The sequence below is a fragment of the Sinocyclocheilus rhinocerous genome, unplaced genomic scaffold (genome assembly GCF_001515625.1).
Source record: "Sinocyclocheilus rhinocerous isolate Xijiao unplaced genomic scaffold, SAMN03320098_v1.1 scaffold142, whole genome shotgun sequence".
NCBI lineage: Eukaryota > Metazoa > Chordata > Actinopteri > Cypriniformes > Cyprinidae > Sinocyclocheilus > Sinocyclocheilus rhinocerous.
Genome location: NW_015644380.1, coordinates 646,954 through 666,998, shown reverse-complemented (window position 1 = coordinate 666,998; position 20,045 = coordinate 646,954). Strand labels below are relative to the sequence as shown.

The window sequence follows — 20,045 nt, the reverse complement described above, 5'->3', positions numbered from 1 at the left end:
CTTGTTAAAAAGTGTGGAGACAAAACGGATTGATCTCTGGGGGAAAATGACCATGGCCATGGTTCATTATGTGAGGGGCTTCAGCCTGTTTTTAGGTGTCAAAGAAGTCAAAGCTGAAGCTAAGTCTTCTTAAGAAAAGATTGGATAAAGCAAAAAGGAAGCAAAACCGCTCATTTAAACAAACTGCTATTTTTTTTTTCATTTTCAAACATGTATATAGTAAATAACTATTTTTTTATTTGTTTATATTGATTTTTATTTTATATTTATATTATATTTTTTAAGTTTCATTTTAATATTTATTATATATTTAGATCATTATAAATTAAAATATGAAATATTATTACATAATTATTCAATATAAAAAAAAATTTCTTAAAATATAAATGGGTATTGATATAACATTAAGTGACTTGCTATGTATGTTAAACTATTTTAAACAATGTTTTTATCATTTTTATTTAATAAATGCCATTTTTATCAAGCTGTATTAATGGATTAAATTTTAAAACTTGTACTTCAATCATGTCTCACTGCCAGACCATTTAAAGGAGCGGTTTAAAAAAATTTACAACAAGATTCAATTCCTTAATATTTAACAAACAATTAATTGCTAATTAATTAACTTAACAAATCTTTATTATTCATTATCAATTATTAAGGAATTATGTATCAAAAACTAACAATGAACAAAATTGTATTGCAAGGTAATGTATAATATAAATGTGTAAATTAATGAGTAGATCAACTAATGTTAATTTATACTACTTTGAACATTTTTAACTTGAGAAGTATATGTAGAAATTAGTATATTAGTATATGCAGAAATTCAATTATTATTATTATTATTATTCACATTTATATACACAAATATGGATAAGACATTTAAGACATTGTGTCAGAAATGGTCCATGCTATTTATGTACCAAAATACTGCAAAAAAAAGTTAACATGAACAAATGCTCTACATCACATGCATGTGGATGTAAAAAAGTTTGTTGATCCTGACAGCAAACACACACCTGACTGAACAGATGCTCCAGGAAGCCATGTAGCTTCTTCTGTTTGTCGTGAGATATCCACACACTGGTTGGCATCTCGTCACCTGTATGTGATTGATTGTGTGTGTCTCACTGCCAGACCATTTAAAGGAGCGGTTTAAAAAAATTTACAACAAGATTCAATTCCTTAATATTTAACAAACAATTAATTGCTAATTAATTAACTTAACAAATCTTTATTATTCATTATCAATTATTAAGGAATTATGTATCAAAAACTAACAATGAACAAAATTGTATTGCAAGGTAATGTATAATATAAATGTGTAAATTAATGAGTAGATCAACTAATGTTAATTTATACTACTTTGAACATTTTTAACTTGAGAAGTATATGTAGAAATTAGTATATTAGTATATGCAGAAATTCAATTATTATTATTATTATTATTCACATTTATATACACAAATATGGATAAGACATTTAAGACATTGTGTCAGAAATGGTCCATGCTATTTATGTACCAAAATACTGCAAAAAAAAGTTAACATGAACAAATGCTCTACATCACATGCATGTGGATGTAAAAAAGTTTGTTGATCCTGACAGCAAACACACACCTGACTGAACAGATGCTCCAGGAAGCCATGTAGCTTCTTCTGTTTGTCGTGAGATATCCACACACTGGTTGGCATCTCGTCACCTGTATGTGATTGATTGTGTGTGTGTGTGTGTGTGTGTGTGTGTGTGTGTGTGTAGAGAGGATGAAGTGGTAATCATTAGAGGATACACACATTTAACACAGAGTCCTTAACACATTTGTTTCATTAGTGAGGTATTGCCATAACAATGCAAACAATTCTCTCCTCTCCCTTCGTCTTTCCTGTCCTTCTCTTCCTCCATCTGTTCAGTAGTTAGCATCGAATGGCCATCAGTTTGGCAGACTCTGTATTTTGGCGGGTTCTGTTTGACTAAGTGGAAAATGCGTGCTTGATGTGCAGTGCAATGAGACAAGAATCAGTCTGAAAGGCATATCCAAGCACTTGCCAAATTTGATTACAGTCATGGAGGATTTATCAGGGAGGTGAACTAACAATGGTGTTGGGATATCAGTGCAGGATGATGTCTGGTTGCATTACCTGAGTCCATCTCGTCGCTGTGCACGTAAGAGCTGCAGTGACTGCTGCAGATGCTGGTGAAGGACGCTATGGAGTTCCTGTTGCTGTTACAATCACTGGAAGAAATCAGACGAACATTCAAGTGTTATGAACAATGAACATGAATACTAATACATGACAGGATCACAATGGTGCAGAAGCCATTCACATCTGTTAAGATCACAGCAAATTCTTCTGAATTTATTCATTTGTGAGCTCTGGTGCAAATAAAGCCAGACACACACTCTAAACCAACATAACATATGCCAAAAATGTCATCTTTCTGCACTGACGGCCACTCATAAGTAGCTGTGTATTCTGATTTTTTTGCAATAAGCTTTTTTTAAAAGTCTCTTATGCTCATGCATGCATTTGATTAAAAATACAGTAAAAACAGCAATATTGTGAAACATTATTACAATGTAAAATGTTTTCTATTTTAATTTATTTAAAAATGTAGTTTATTCCTGCAATGGCAAAGCTGAATTTTAAGCATCATTGCTCTGGTCTTCAATGTAACGTGATCCTTCATAAATTATTCTAATATGCTGATTTACTGCTCAAGAAACATTTCTTTTTAACAATGTTGAAAGTGATGCTTAATATTTTTGTGGAAACCTTGATTCATTTTTTTTCAGGATTCTTTGATGAAAAGTAAGTTCAAAAGAACAGCATTTATTTGAAATAGAAATTATATAGTGTATTTATTTATTTTTTATCAATATTTAAATTAATCAGTACATAAAGCAATTTATACATGTAACTACATATACAGTATATACGTTGTTAAAAATATATAATACTATATATTTTTTAAATACATATATATACATATATATATATATATATGTATGTATACAATTTTGTGCTTTCTATTTTCCAAAAGAACTTTAAAAAAAACACACAATTTAGAAAACTTCAGAATTTTTTTTTGCATAAAATATATAAAATATAACTAAAATTCATTTTGTCATGACACTAGTTGACCTGAAAGAGGAAACTGACTTTAGAAGCAAATTGTGGCTGTCTCTTTGTGGTACTGAGAATGCAACACATACTTGTTTTGTGTTATGAATTGATTTAAAAGACAATGTCGTGTGAAATCAAGCAGAAACTGAGAAACCTGTCAGATGTGATGTTTTAGAGAAGACTGTAAAAGTACTTTATGGCTACTGTAAGACACATTACCTATAGGAGTCCCTGTTGCTGATGGTGTCGTGACCCGAGTCCTCCTGCTCGTCTCCGGTCACATTAAAACACACTTTCTTCCCATTGCGTTCACTTTTCTCGCTCTCACTCTCAGCTGAAATGTAGCTCTCAGTGGGCTTCCCTTCAGACCCTGTGGGATGTGTGATAGAGGAAAGCAAACTGTGGGAAATACAGAGAGAAAGAGAGAGACAAGGAGAACCAGAGAAAGATTAAACACACATTAATCACGCTGCAATCTGTGCAATAAAAGAGTCAGAATCTACACCTCCAGAAACACATGTTCACGACTCACATAAACAGAGGGAAAGACACATCACTCCACGACTTTGTCACAGTGAACTAGGGGTGGATAACACAACAAATACTAGCAGTTGAAAACAGTGGAAATAAGGCACAACAAATAAATAAAATAAAATACACAATTTTCATCTTCTACAATACAAAATGTATAAACTTTTTTGTATCTTATGACTTCTGTAAAAAATGCAGTGTTCTTAAAATATTTATTTTTTGTTCATTTTGCTTTGTTATTAATTGTCTGTCTTATTCCTGTTGATTATTTCCATTGTGTCATGGCTTGCTTTAGTTTGTGCTGTGGCTCATTTCCATTGTTTTATGGTTTATTTCCATTATGTTGTGGGTTTATCTGTTGCGCTGTGGTTTATTTCCGTTGTGTTGTTCATTTTTCTGTTACTTTCAACTTTATTTGCTTTTGTTGTGCTGTGCATCCATTTGTCCAACTGTCAATTCCCAAACCCTAACATCTTGTAAATCTAGCAATATAATTTGAAACATTTCGAGAGGATCAGGCACAGCGTGTCAGAGTGCTGAATGTGTGAGGATGACCAGAGCCAAACTAAATCACAACCTGTTTGTGCTTGGCTTCCGGACAACAACTCAAGGAAGTTAGAGGTTCTCAAAATATGGATAACATCAAAACACGCATATACAGCTGTGTCAACAGTCATAGATTCCTCTCCTGGAGGACGGCGAAGAAAATTTAGATGCTTATTCTCACACATGGGGACATTTAAGCCATATTTTCAGTCTGGTTTTGAGGCCCAGTCTCTCCACACATGAACATACTAACATGTCAAGCCTTGTTTGAGTTTCAGACAAACCCCTCCGGGTTCTTTTAATGAGAGGGGATAGTGTTGGGCGGTATACCGGTTCATACCGAATACCGGTTTTTATTTTTGTTTAATGACAGTAAAATAGGTCATTCTAAGTCAATATACTGCAGTATTTCCTCTCTCAATCAGTAGAAAATATGGTTAACACTCGGTCATGCATGAAAAAAAAAAATACCGTCTTGTACCGTGAAACTGGTATAATTTTGAAAAATACCATGATATAAATTTTTGGTCATACCGCCCAGCACTAAGAGGGGACATATAAACATACTTTCGTGGAATACGTTCCCTTACGAGTGCAAACCATAACTCTGATTCTCATCCTAACCTAACAATAAACAAAACCTCGACGAAATCTCTTCCAACCCAAACCAACTCTGCGAGTGAGAAACTGAGGAAAGTCTCCAGCGACGCCTCGCTCGTGAGATTGCCCGAAGGCCTCTCCAGCTGCCCTAGTTCTCCAACTTTGCGGTTTATAACAATGTTCCCTCCTGTCAAAGCAGACAGGTCGCCACCATTGCGTCCCATTCTGTCGCCATGGAAAAGAGCACCCAGCACTGCTATTGGCTGAAGCTTAATAAGGAAGTGTGCGCAGCATGGGGCCTCGAGGGGCACTGAGCACCAAAGTGAGAAGAAGTGGAGGAGGGGAACAATGATGAAGAGTCTGCAGGGGAGATCTTGGTTCGGGTCCATGGGTCTATCTGCCTACGGTCCTTTATACATGAGTGCTTTCATGTGACATATGAGGCTCTTTACATTCAGCTAATGTCGTGCAGCTGACTCGGCACTTTCAACTATAATCAGAATGTGACTTCTGGTCAAGTCACACTTTCAAATACAAATGAGATCACTATCTAAAACATCTGAGACGATAGATATGAACCATCTGCATTTAACTAGCAGGACAGTACAGAAATGGAGCCAAAGAGAGGAGCAGAATGTGATATGGGTTTTATGGCATATGATCTATTTGGCTAAAATGTTCTTCTGAGAAAAGTGAAGCTGTCCAGAGAAGAGCTGCTTATGTGAACGCCACTTAAAGTTAATATTAAAATCCATTCGTGATGCATCTGGAATACTGATGAATTCTTTTTTAAACAACGCTAGGAGCATCTGTTAAGAAAACAAGGATACATACATTTTAGGAAACTTATTTTAATCTGTTGGAAATCCTAATTCCTAATCCTAACTTAAATGATTCTGATTCAAATTAATTACATTTTAAGATTCTACATTTTAGGAGCTTAAAGGGGATGTCTAATGCTATTTCATGCATTCTGACTTATTTACACTGCTAAAGAGTTGGATTCTCATGCTAAACAGCCAAAGTCTCAAAAACGATTTGGACGTATGATGGAGTATCTCTGTGCCAAAGGCACTCATTCAGGGTTCACATAAGTTTCAGAAAGTTTTTTTCAAGTATGGCCTTGTATGATATCATAAAGGGCGGGACACTTCTCCCAGAAGAGCAAGCGCACACATCAACCAGAGCGAGAGCAAGAGCACGGCCATCAACGTGCTTCATTTGGGTAACGGAAGTCGTCGGGATCCAATTCTAGATTGAATATATATGGCTATAGTTAATTTGTCAATAAAGTTTTTGTTCCTGTTTTATTTATGTCAATGTCACAGCTTGCAGACGATCGCTACGCAAAAGCTTCGCATGCTCGTGACTCGTTAGCTCCGCCCTCGCCACGCCTCCAGGAGCTCGACTGTTTTCGGAGAGAATCGGTACAGCTGTATCTGTCTTTTATAAATCTGATAAAACTAAAGACTCTTCAGAGATATAAAGGATGCAATACTACTCTACAGGTACTCAAGATTAACATGAGATTGGCAGAAACTGTGTGTGTTATGTCCCCTTTAATTTTCTTTTGGATTTCCACATTTTTTAAACAATTTACATGACCCTTCCAGTCGTTTGTGATTTACTGGATATTTCTCAATCACAATTTCTACCCAATAAAATATTATAGAGCTTGTAAATGTGGCATTTTGGGATTTTGTTAATTTACATGACCTTTCCAGGTACAGAAATCACATTTAAAATGTAAAAATTTAGGGTTTTCTAGACTGTTGGAATACTGGTTCTATAAAGGAAACAAACAGTTGTTGATTTTTTTTAGTTGTTTTAGCTTTGTCTCATTTTTTATCATTTTAAGACCCCTTGGAACTTTGCTGAGGCCCCCAGTGGGCCCTGGACTCGTGGTTTAGAACCACTGCTTAAAAGGGACAATTCATCCAAAAATAAAAATTCCGTTATTATTTACTCATCCTCATGTTGTTCCAGTCCTGTATGACTTTCTTTCTTCTGTGAACCACTCACATTTAAAAAAAAATTAAGTCATACAGGTTTGGAATGACATGAAGGTGATAAAAAAATTACAGAATTTTCATCTTTGGGTGAAGTGTCCCTTTAAGACAGTTATACAGTAACAACAAACACCAGGCACAAGCCTTTCTGAACCACCCACTTCAGATCTCCTCATACTTTGCTTTATTTAGCCTTTTCTTCAACCTCAACAACTGTAGAGATCAATGCACTTCTTAATCACAGAGTCAGAGGCTTCCGGAAGTGGCTCCAATGAGCGACTCAGCTGCTATTTGCCCCATTATTGCTGCATGATAGGGATGGCTGTCTGACAACTGCCTCCAGGCAGCCATTACAGCACTCTCTCTTGCCCAGGGCTGTGAGGAAGGTCATTATTTCCCCACCAGATCAAGGACGGCTTTGCCAATAAGTACAACCACAGACCTTCAGCCAGCAATCGGCACTGACAAGCATATGGCAGCAGCAGTGAAAGGTGCCGCCCCCACCGCAGATCAAGACTAGCTGTAATTGCCATCATGTCCACCGAGGATCTGAGCATGTGATGTCCATGTAATGATGAAAATTCAAAGGCTGATGGGATAATGGGTGTTTTTTATTATTTAAACTATATATTTTTTATTTTTGCATATTTACATTTTGGAATATAGGCCTCAGAGTGTCTTATTTCGTTCAAGGTGTTAATGTGCTTCCAGAAAATGAAACCATCAACAGCTCGGCTCAGACAGGAAGTACCCACCCTCTTTTTGCTTAAGTATCTCACACACACACAATTAGTTGCTGGAGAAAAAAAAAAGAAGGTAATTAGAAACATAATGCAAATTCCAGATGTTGGGTCATGTGAAATGTACAAAGATTACATGGTTGCTGGGACAGTAACATCCCATAGAGACTCTAGAAGTTATAAGAACTGTCACATCTAGACACAACTTGCGTGATATCTGACGTCAGTTCATTCCAAATTCAACATCTGAATAAATGTTTCAAATCATCTACAGTCAAGGGAGACGTAAAAATGCTGCAAATAAGTTAACCTTCAAATGTTAAATATTATTAATTAACATCATGCCAAGATTTTACAACGTTCAACCAAATATGTTTTTTGTTTTTGTTTTTTAATTTTTGTTTCTTAACAACAACAATAATAATAATAATATTTTATAATAACACCTAATTAATTATTTAGCTAAACAGCACACTCAAGAAAAATATAAAAAATTAATAAAACAGAAAATATTTATTATTATTATTATTATTATTATCATAATCTTAAAATCTCAATAATTCAGTTAAAGCACACTTGATAAAATAATAATAAATAATCTTATTGTTATTTATTTATATTATTTACCTTCTAACCTCTTGATCTAGGTATGTTTACATATTCACTGTATCACTAATATTAGCCATGGTTGTTTTGCACCAAACACCTAAGTCATAATTTCATTTTTCTGATTTCTTTCCACCCTCTCTGTGACTTTAAAAGCATGATAACCAGGTAGACCAGTTCATTCAGAGGGTAGGCCACCAACAAAAGAATAAAGAGAATAATACATAAACCACAATGAAGGATCTCCTCCGATGAAAGATAATACATTTCTAATGATCAAGCTCTCTTTGTGTTGAGTTCTCTTGAAGCAAAGGGCGGTAATACAGTTCAATCACAACTCTGTTTGCCTTTAAAAAGTTTTGATTCACTTCAAAACTTGACTTTTCGTCAGTTTAAGTATCGAATTTTAAGACAGATGTTGTACTAGGCTGAAAAGGCAAGCTATACATGCATGTATTGAACATGTTCACATGACGAAACAAAGATATTGCCAAATAAAAATGTCATACTCATGAATCTGGGCGGCGTAGCACTCCATCTCTTTGACGACAGTGGTGAGTTTTGTCAGCAGTTTGTGGTAGGCGTCCAGGATGAGCAGGTCATCCTCCCGGAGCAGGAAGCGCAGACCGTGACCTTCTGCCCTGCTAAGACTGTGTCCTGATGGGGCGGCCATGCTTGTGATACTATGCTGGACGTAAACCATGGGGTTCAGCTTGCCTGAAATCACAAACCAGCAGAGAAAAGCTAACAGACATGAACTTAAACCCGATATTTATTTCATAGGTGTCTTTAAACTGGCCATTGCTTCCTGTAATGCACGGTCGCTGCTTGTACATTACATTTAGGAATCTATCTTCACTCACCCTGCTCTGAATTGCGGCCTCCTTTCTCTAGGGTGTTTTTCCTGTTGTCCAGCTGGACTCCGAAGGCACTTCCAAGGGAAGAAGTGGTCTTGGGATAAGACACCTCCATTACATTGATGTGACAGTTGGTGGGGCAAAAGTCACTGCTGTGTAGAGGGGAAACCTTGGTCTTCGCCTGCTTGAATGTGGGCCAGGCCCTGTTCTTCAAAACCCGTGAAAACTGAGAGCAGAGAGGCATTAGTGTAAGATACAGTAAATATTTTGTGTGAATTTAAGCAAGGGCTTATTGGTTTTTCCTATGTAAATCATCTAAACCTGTACTACTGTACCCAAAACAACTCAACACTGTGTTGTTTCAACCAACCTGGCTTCAGTAAGTTAGCCAAAGGATCTTTAGATTGAGTCTGGTATGCTAACATGCTAAGCCCATTACAGTTCAACACTTTCCCATCAAGCTCTAGTGCAGTTTAATATTCGGATTAAACTGTGAACACTGAGCTTTTGTATTGTCAAAACACTTTTTAGTCTATACCAAACAGTCTATAAAAACACCAGTCCATCAACATCTCCAATCACCTGATGATGTTCTTGGCGTGTTTAACAGTAAACCAATCTATGGTGGTTTAAGGTCTTAGCTGGAAGCTTAGGCTGGTTCTCATTGGTCAGGCTAGTGTATTTTGATACACTTTTAAGAGCAGTGGTTCTCAACTAGGGCCTCCAAGATTACATTTACATTACACTTAAGTATTTGGTAAGCACTTTTATCCAAGGTGATTTACATTGCATTCAAGGTACACATTTGATCAGTTTTTGCTTTCCCTGGGATTCGAACCCATGACCTTGGACATTTAAAATGGCAGATTTGGCGTTCACCTGTCAATCAAACTCCCGGTGAAGGGTCAGTTGCTAAGAAATAGCTAAATTTGTGAGTAAATACTGAGCTGAGAGATCAGCTGTCTACTTAGCTAAATCAGCTGAACACAAATGTAATCATGCTAGAAGAACAGTTAGACCAACTAAACACCAGCTTGACCATGTAAGAACACCAGCTAGACCAGGCTAGGAGACCTTGTTAAGCCAGATAAGACTAGTAAACCACCTTAGGGTGGTTTAAGATGGGCTATTCAGCATGTCATTCATCGAATGCAAAGTCAGTTTGCACCCTCATTCACTGCTTTCCAAAAGGAACGTCCTTTTTCCACATGTAGAAAATCAATCATATAGGGTCATTTATTTACAAAGCAAGACTATTCATGAATAGATCCATATTGCTCCTGAAATTATAACTGAATGAAGTTTTAAATGGGTTGCATTTAAAGTCACAGCTTCAGCCACAGGAGCATGTAACTGAATCAGTGACAGGCTGACAAGACCTCAATGCTCCCCTTGAGCAGGGATTTGAACCTCGCCTTTTTCCAACAATGACATAACGATTCTTTGGTTGTGATCATGAATGGCTGCGGTCACGGACTACACTGGATGGGTTACAGCTGCTCTGGACACGTAGCCTCCCCTCAGACCGGACTTCCCACATTCCTGGCTAGCTTTGACAAACGGGGAGCTTCAGTGTCCGGGGTCCAGACCCTGCCAGACCTCTCACAGGGCTCTACTGAGAATGCAGCAGAAGGGAAATTATGCAACGGGATGGGATGTTCAGAGCTATTTATAGCCGGTGAAGCAACAGCTAATTAATCCAGTGCTGATGTTAAATCAGATCACAGGGAAAAACAAGGGAAACTGTCAGATGTTTGCGGACGTATTTTTCCTTTTCTTGCTCCAAATAAGACCAGCCGATGGAAATTGAAAATTACATTTTGCACAAGTCTGCTTCCCTTGATACTGGTGGACTCGCATATTTATTCAATCAAGGCCAGCTGGTGTTAAAAAGGACAGGGTGGGACGGTTTCCTGTTCGGTAACCTAAATAGAAGTACTACAAGTCAAGCAAAGTTTTCTTAGCTGCAGCCATCTAAAGGCCACCAAACTAGAGAAATTTATCAAGACATTGAAAATAGTTTTTAAAGCATAGAATAAGATCCACCCTGCTAAAAACACCAGCATATGGCATATAGTTTTGGATGTGGGTGTGCAGGGTGTCTGCAATAGTCTTTTATAACCAGCATTGCCAGCAAGATTTAGTCATCAAGCTTAATCAGGAGAAAAAAAAAAAGAAAAAAATGAAAATTATGTTAATGTGCCATAATTGAATATGCACAGAATAAACACCAAGGGAGGATTTTCAGTGAATGATGGTTTTAGTTTTGGTCTATTCCTCACACAAATTTTACAGTATAAAACAAAAAAACAACCATAACAATAATAATAATAATAATATAGTAAATATTAAATAAATAATATTATAAAAAATATAAATAAAAAAAAAACAATTATAAAAATATAAAACAATAATAGTAAAAGTAGAAAATAAAAATAAGTAAAATATTATTAACATATGTAAATAAAATATAAAAGAAATTTAAAAAAGAAAAGAAAACTATGTACAAATAATAATAGCATTTGCCCTCATTCACTTCCACTGAATGGAAAAGAGAAAGAAAAGAAAGACATGAGTGAATGATGACAATGTTTTCACTTTTAGGTGCACAGAATTGCTTTTTTAAATTATATATTTTCCTTATTTTTCGACTCATTTTATATTTGCTTTTATATTTTGCTAAAAATGCACAGCACAGCTGTGCTTCACAAATGCTATGACTCAAAGTTTTTCCTAGTGAACACATGGCTATGCTGGTCCACCAGCTAGACCAGCACTAATCAGTCCAGACCTGTTTTTCATTCTGTAAGAAGAAGTGTTTCACACAATGCTTGCTGACCTTCCTGTAATTGGTGATTCTTCGATTGATATAGTCCAGTCTCTCGCCGCACATGGCACTGAATCTGGTCTGCAGGTCCTCAGAGATGAGCTCTGTGCTGGAGCTCAGTCGACTACAAGTCTGCACCAACTGCTCATCGTTCCTGGCCAATGCTTCTAAAATCTGACAAACCACACAAAGAAAGACATAGAGCATGAGGTTTGGCAGAAAAAAAGAGCTTTGGTCATATGCCAGATGTGCTTTCCACCGTTCCTCTGTCAGTTATACGGATAAAGTGAGCAAAACTGCCGTAGGTCAAGTGAGTTAGAAACACTGCATGCATTTCCCAAAACAGATAAACAGAACTTTGTTGTTCCCTTGTGGTTATTGCAGGGGTGTGCTGCATCCAGCCCTTATTTCCTTAATAGTTGTATGACTGTAAAAACAGTATTATTTACACTAAAACAAGACTAGATGTCCTGTGATGCATTATAGGAGTCAGTTAAGGCCATTCATGTTTCAACACAGAATGCAGTAACCATGAGTTCCCAGTTCATTCTCAATAAAAAGCTTTTGTAACTGGTAGCAGCACATGTACTCAGAACAAGATAAATAGGTTTTTATTTATGTATGTATGTATGCATGCATTTATTTATTCATTTATTTTTTGCAGTTGCCATGTAACTTTGCACAATCAGGGGTGATTTTATTTACAATCAGTGAAAAAAGTTTGTTTTTTTGTGATCAACTGTAATTTAAAAGATGTTAAAGTTCCATGTTATATTGTATTTATTATTCATAAAATTTACTGAATTCATGGAATTTAAATTTTAAACTAAAATTCATGAAACATTTAAAACTAAAACTGGCATACAATTATTTAAAAAATCAGTAAAATGTTTTTATTTATTTTTAATAAAAATAAACATTAAAGTATTTAATAAATGTATATTACAAATTTATCAAAAAAGTACGAAACCTGCAACACTTGCAAAACTTGGTGGACTAAATACAAAAACATCCACCAACCACAATCAAGAATTCTGTGATATTAAACAGGACAATACTTGATTGCCAAATGGATATTACAGTTCAAAAGTTTGGGGTCAGTAATACTTCTTCTTCATTTTTTTTTTTTTTTTTGAAAGAAATTATTAATTATATTAAGCAAGGAAGAATTAAATTGAACTTTTTAAAATAAACAGCAGTATTACCACAAAAATATTCAGCAGCACAAACGTTTTCAGCATTGATAATTAGAAATGTTTCCATTCAGCATTAGAATGATTCGACACAGAAGACTGGATTAATGACTGCTGAAAATTCAGCTTTGCCATCACAGAAATAAATGACATTTTAAATTATATTAAAATAGGAAATTTTCCCAAATACAAGCAGACTTGGTGACTGAGCATAAGAGACTTAATAATAATAATAATAATAAAAATAACTAAATAAATAAAAGTGATATTTAACTATATTTTAAAATATTAAATTAAAACCGTTATAATAATAACTATTATAATATTATTTATAACTTTTATAACTATTAAATTAAAAGTTATAATAATAATATAATAAATGTAATAATGTAATATCGCACATTGCATCATTGCAATCCAGTAAAAGCGTTTATGCCTTTCTACCTGTCATGGAGTTAGATTATAGCTTTTTTTATGGCTTTTTATAGCTTTGTAGGATGTTCGATAAAATATTTTATAAACATTTTGCTAAAAAAAATAGATATATTTTTGGAGGGGTCAAATGAAAACATTGTCAGGGTCAGTAAAATTCAGGTCGAAAAAATTAGCAGGAAAAATACTTTTGTAAGAGCAATAGTTCCACCTGAGTCATTTATATCTCTTCCCTTCCATAGTTTCCACACAGTGACAAATGCTCTATGATTTAAAGTGTTTATCCTTTTATTCCGCAGCAGGGGGTCATAAAGACCACTTTCATTTGTCACACACACTTCGTTTAATATACTCTGCTGTCAGCTTCTATCAGTGGTTATGTGTTAAGCATGAACTGTGAAGAGGGCCTTACAAATGTACAAGACAATCCCTGTCGTCTCCTCTGCTTCTGTATGAATTAATTCACTGGTGTGTGTCTGTGGGATGACTCATGTGACTCTACCTTGGCCGTGAGGCTGAAAAAGCCTTTTGGTTCCACCATTTTCTCCAAGACGTGACACTTCATCCCAGCCGTGCTGTCATACTCGTACATGACGCCGTACTCCAGATACACGTTATCCACCGTCAGGCTGACGTGATCTTTTTTTCCGTCTATTATGGCGATGGTGTTGAACTTGTCCATGACTTCTGTTGAACACACACACCAGTTTGTGTCAATGTTACTTGTCTGAGCAGCCCAAAAGAGACAAAAGAAGCACAAAAATAATCCAAAGCCAATATTTTGATGGCTGGAGCTCATCTAGAGACCACCAATCTGCTTCCTGCTTAATACCAAAATACCAAAAATCTTTATATATACAAATGCAAATCTTTAGTGCTATTTACTGACCCAGACTAACAACTAAGCGAATAAGTTCCAATTTATATTTTATTTGGCCAGTTAAGGTTAAGAGCAGTTAATCTTGTCAATTAAATTACTGATGAAAATGCAGCAATGCAAAATGGGTTTTTTTTAGTTCAATAACTATAATGAATTTTAAAAAGGCAAAATCGTGATGGTAATGATGATAATTTTGGTAAAATGGTAATTTTAAATTCAAAGTAAATTTTATATATACAATCTTTCCATGTCCTGTGAATTCTACTGAAGTAGGACTGTGAATGAAGAGTGATTGAAGGCAAGAAAAAATTTAATTAAATTAAATTAAATTAATTCTGTGCATATTTAATACAAATCAAATAAAATAATATGCAAATAAAATAAAATGGAATAAAAATGAAGAATTAGTCATTACAAAATATTGCCTAAATTTACCCCAAAAAAGTACAAAAATCAGTGCTGTCAATAAACCATGAGACATGAGTTGTTTCCATGTCCTGTGAATCACGTAATGAGGCTACTGACGTGAGACTGTAGAGTTAGTCTCAGAGGACAAAGAAGAAGAGTAAATATCAAGACTAGAGTGGGAGGATGAAAAAGTGTGTACTTGTGTGTACAATATGTGTTTGCACTGGTGTGTGTAATAGCACCTTCAACTTTACACTCAAACACATCTCCGTTCTCCCCTGCGGCGGGCTTCTGATTGGTTCTCTGGTGGTCTTCCTGTGCGCTCTCGCTGTTGTTGTACACCCATTTAATGGAGTCTTGCTGCAATAAGGAACAACAAAACACATTTCAGACAGACTTGCTTTCAAAACAAGAATTGCGAGTTGATCACACACTCCCATAGGACACAAAAATCAAGAAGCAAAAACCTTCTTTTTTACTAGATAGCAATGAGGTTAAATGTAGGGCAAATAGAGAACTTTCCTTTAAGAAAAAGACCCTGCCAATCTACCATGTTCCCTGCGGCGGGCTTCTGATTGGTTCTCTGGTGGTCTTCCTGTGCGCTCTCGCTGTTGTTGTACACCCATTTAATGGAGTCTTGCTGCAATAAGGAACAACAAAACACATTTCAGACAGACTTGCTTTCAAAACAAGAATTGCGAGTTGATCACACACTCCCATAGGACACAAAAATCAAAAAGCAAAAACCTTATTTTTTACTAGATAGCAATGAGGTTAAATGTAGCGCAAATAGAGAACTTTCCTTTAAGAAAATGACCCTGCCAATCTACCATGTTTCTCTTGATTTGTGCATTCACTGAATGTGAACATGGCTTCCCATTAAGGCCGATATACTTCAAGAAAGAAGAACAAACTGGTGTGGTCACATTTATCGTTGATCGGCAATTTTTTTTTCAATGGGAATCTGCACAATTGGGAATTTCACATGAGGGCAAAAGATTTCCCCACACAGATTTCACAACAGGTTCACGTTGCTTGGTCTTAAAGTGACTTCTGAGTGAACTGTACTACATGCATCGCTACACTATTGACAAAATATCACCAAAATGTCGCTAATGTGGCTTCTTCTTAGCATAGGTATTTCAGACTTCCTTTTAGCCCTAAATGCCAAATGAAAAAGAACTTTGCTGAGTATATCAGGGCCTTTATATGTTTAACAGACTAAAGCACATCCACCCCACCTCCGCTTCTGTCAGCATCTCCCCTACATTTCCCTCCTCTTGATGGTGGGCCGCAAATCCCTGCTCAGCAGGAGGGTGGGCACCCCCTCACTCTTTTTCCATGCCTGATGGAAACCAGAGTCCAGCCAGTGTGCCAACCACACCGGCCTACTTCAGCCTGTGCCAAGCCTGTACTTTATTGCCCTCCAAAACAAGGCTGCCTGGCCCATTCCTTAACCCATATTCCTCACACCCCCAGCCAGCTTCCTGGCCTTCTTCCCTGCCCTGTTCCGCAAAAGAAGCCATAACTGCTATTATTGCTGGGTAATGACCCGGACCGGATCACAAAGGGTTCTGTTATGTGCTTTGTAGTGCTTTATATATGCAGATTTAATATTTAGAAAGGTCAGGAATAGTGCATTTCCATGGAGCAGCTGAGAGATGCTCACACTCTTACCTGTGTGGGGCGCCGGTACTTCCTGCAGGCTGTGACGTGGGCGATGACACTGGCGTGGCTTTCTTTGCTCACATTGATGCCGTTCACTTTAATGATGCACTGACCCGGGTGAAGGCCTGCGACTGCTGCAACGGTGCCTTTTAAGAAACAAGAAGAGAGATAAGATATATTTGGCCAAAATCTAAGACAACTTGATGATGGACAGTGCGAACAAAATTAAGTACTCAAAAGCATTCAGTACTGAAAAGTTGAGATAAAAACTATTCAGTGTACAGTATTAAAAAAATACTATTTTACTCAATATTTTTATGTTCTATGTGTCGTTATAACGAGAGTATTCTGCCATTAGCTTAGCAACATGCTCACATCAAACTATTCATTCTTCTCTGAGAGCTATTTGTGTACTATTTAATATTTGTATGTGCTATGCATTATGCTAACTAAGTATCCTGCCGTTAGCTAGCAACATGCTACTAACTCTATTGATTCACCTGTGCATTTTACTCAATATTTGTATGTGCTGTATTTGTATTTTTTAGAGTGTTTGCTCATCTGCAATACGTCTATAGGACGTTTCCTATCAGACATCTTGCAGACATGCGTGTGCTAACTGGGGTTTGTAATGCTATTTGTGTAGAGTTTAAAGTTGGTCCCCAATGTAAGATTGTATACTGGCTAGGGTGCTGCCTTAGAAGGAAACTGCCTATGTAGTTGGTAGACAGTGAGATGTTTCTTTATTAGAACAGAGCTTTCTGAGTTGAACAGATGTTTTTGTGCATAAACAATGAGGAAGGGAGAAACATAAATCAACACAAATCTCCTAAACACACAATCTCATAAGCAGACCCATAAATAGCTACTTAGATCTATAAGCAGAGCATGAACAATTGCCCAGATTTTCTCTGTAGTAACAATTCTTTCATAGTTCATGTCACTTGGCAGGGGCGCCACTTTCTGCATTATAGCAGGTGATACTATAAACTGAAAAATGACTGGTTAGTTTTCAGAAAAGCAAAGCATTAGTTAAATCAGGACCTGTTTATCTGTAAATGATGTGTGGTTCCTATAAAAGATGTCTGAAGACTAAGCCAACATTTGAAATTTCACTGCAGAGACTAAATATTCATAGTTTGTTCGCATAATCTCCTAAAAAAGGCCTTATACTGAATATATTTTTCTGTATTAAAAGTGCACTCCTCTGTAAAAGGTTCCTGTGTTTCTCTCAAGTCTTGACGCTGCATTTTTTTCCCCTGAGCAAACGCTCTCTCACTTCTACAGCCAGCGAAACTCAGGCAAAAGCAATTTTTGAGAACAAGCAAGCACATTAGGCAAGGTAATAATTATCATAACTCCCCACTGAGCTTATAACAGCAATCACCTGAAGGAGCAGCTGACCTTCTAAATATAGGGAGAGAAATAAATTTTTATTTGAGTACTACCCTGCTGAAAAGACTAGCTTAGGCTAGCATAAATGTCCATACTGTACCTTCCACAATTTATTCTAGTTAGTTTGGTTCAGGTACAAGCAAAGCCTAGCTAAAAGCTTGTTGACATGTCACCACAATCTTGCTAGCAAAGATCGTAGACTAGGGGTGCGTCTCAATCAGCTCCCTAGCTCCCGAGCTCGTGAATCAGTATATCGTCTATTTGACATCTGATAGGAAACGTCCTATAGATGTATTGCAGATGAGCAAACACTCTAAAAAAATCCATACTGAATATATTTTTCTGTATTAAAAGTGCACTCCTCTGTAAAAGGTTCCTGTGTTTCTCTCAAGTCTTGACGCTGCATTTTTTTCCCCTGAGCAAACGCTCTCTCACTTCTACAGCCAGCGAAACTCAGGCAAAAGCAATTTTTGAGAACAAGCAAGCACATTAGGCAAGGTAATAATTATCATAACTCCCCACTGAGCTTATAACAGCAATCACCTGAAGGAGCAGCTGACCTTCTAAATATAGGGAGAGAAATACATTTTTATTTGAGTACTACCCTGCTGAAAAGACTAGCTTAGGCTAATGTGTGTGTGTGTGTGTGTGTGTGTGTGTGTGTGTCTGTGTGTGATGTTCTTCTCAGTCTGGCTCAAGTCAAGTCATGTACCTACAGCTCCCAGCTGTGATCCAGCGGAGGTTCAAAAACACAGTAGGATATAAAGGGCACAAGTAACTTCCTTTGGCCCAGCCTAGTTTTTCTCTCTACAGTTCTCTCTGCTTCACTCTTACCTCTGCCAACCGCATGCACCACAGATGGGCCGAACCCCCGGATCTGAAAGCCCAATCCGTCCACAGAGTCTGGGATCTTCACAGTCCTGTGGAGCAGATAGACACACAGACATCAATTTTGGTCGCCAAACACATCACATTTTCCGGCCGTTGCTCCAAGCGTATTGTGTATTCTGAGTTGCAGTTAAATATTGAGCTGATATCCATCAATAAAAGGATGTTTATCTGGCAGGTTCTTTATTTAATTGATATCAGGCTTTATAGACAATCTGTCTAGTGTTATGAATCCTTAGATCACGGGAGATGAGAGGTTTTCTACTCACTCTCTGGGTTTGGTGCTGACCAGTACTCTGAGGGGACCTTTGATGTGGAAGCACTGTTTTAGGAAGTTTTCCACATCCTGGAAAGGTCTCAAGAAGACCAGGTCCCCATTAATAGCAAAGATCTTTTTCCCCACTTCCAGACCAGCCATCTGCACAAGAGACACACAGGAATATCAAATAACCTCTCACTCTAGATATATAGTTGCTCCAAAATTACGTGGACACTTAAAAACGTGAGAATGCCATTAGACAGCAAAACATACAACATTTATTTATTTAAAATAAAAAGCTAGGACAAACACTTTCAAAGTAAACTATTTCACAAAAAAAGATTAGAAATTTTGTTTAGTTAATTAATTAAATTATGTATTTATTTTGTGAAATAATACTTTTACTTAACACTTTATTAATATTAATGTTAATAATTAATAATTTTATTCAACACATTAAACCAATCAAAAGAGACAGTAAATTATTTTATATTGTTTCAAAATGAATGATGTTCTTTTAAATGTTCCATTCATCAAAGAATCCTGAAGGAAAAAGTATCACAGTTTCCACAAAAATATTAAGCAGCACAACTGTTTTCAACACTGATAATAATAAAAAATCAAATCAGCATACAGTATTAGCATGATTGACACTAAAGACTGGAGTAATGGCTGCTCAAAATTCAGCTTTGTCATCACAGGAATAAAATTACATTTAAAATATATTCAAATAGAAAAGTGTTATTTAAAATTGTAATAATATTTCACAATATTACTGATTATTTACTGTATTTATGATCAAATAAATGCAGCCTTGGTGAGCATAATTCAATTAAATTCAATTCAAGTTTATTTGTATAGCGCTTTTCACGATACAAATCGTTGCAAAGCAACTTTACAGAAAATTAAGTTTCTACAATATATTTAGTAGAAATATATTGTAGAATATAATATATTTAGCATAAAAAACTTCCTTAAAAAAAATCAATAACTCATACCAGCCCCAAACTTAACAGTAGTGTAATTATTTAAAAATCAACATTTCTCTTTGTTTCGTCTGTCACACTGGATGAAGTTT

General features: G+C 36.2%; 1 protein-coding gene across 1 annotated transcript in view; it reads right to left on the bottom strand.

Moving 5' to 3' along the window:
• The window catches only part of LOC107758281 (phosphatidylinositol 3,4,5-trisphosphate-dependent Rac exchanger 2 protein-like), a 128,972-nt gene that overhangs the window by 35,542 nt on the left and 73,385 nt on the right, over nucleotides 1-20,045 (bottom strand). Inside the window, exons 18-28 of the mRNA XM_016575987.1 lie at nucleotides 18,978-19,126; nucleotides 18,655-18,740; nucleotides 16,435-16,571; nucleotides 15,000-15,117; nucleotides 13,972-14,156; nucleotides 11,857-12,018; nucleotides 9,024-9,243; nucleotides 8,670-8,877; nucleotides 3,348-3,527; nucleotides 2,142-2,236; nucleotides 1,623-1,705 (exon numbers count right to left, since the gene is read on the bottom strand). Of these exons, the coding sequence (XP_016431473.1) occupies nucleotides 1,623-1,705; nucleotides 2,142-2,236; nucleotides 3,348-3,527; nucleotides 8,670-8,877; nucleotides 9,024-9,243; nucleotides 11,857-12,018; nucleotides 13,972-14,156; nucleotides 15,000-15,117; nucleotides 16,435-16,571; nucleotides 18,655-18,740; nucleotides 18,978-19,126 (1,623 nt within the window). The remainder of the gene's footprint in view (nucleotides 1-1,622; nucleotides 1,706-2,141; nucleotides 2,237-3,347; nucleotides 3,528-8,669; nucleotides 8,878-9,023; nucleotides 9,244-11,856; nucleotides 12,019-13,971; nucleotides 14,157-14,999; nucleotides 15,118-16,434; nucleotides 16,572-18,654; nucleotides 18,741-18,977; nucleotides 19,127-20,045) is intronic.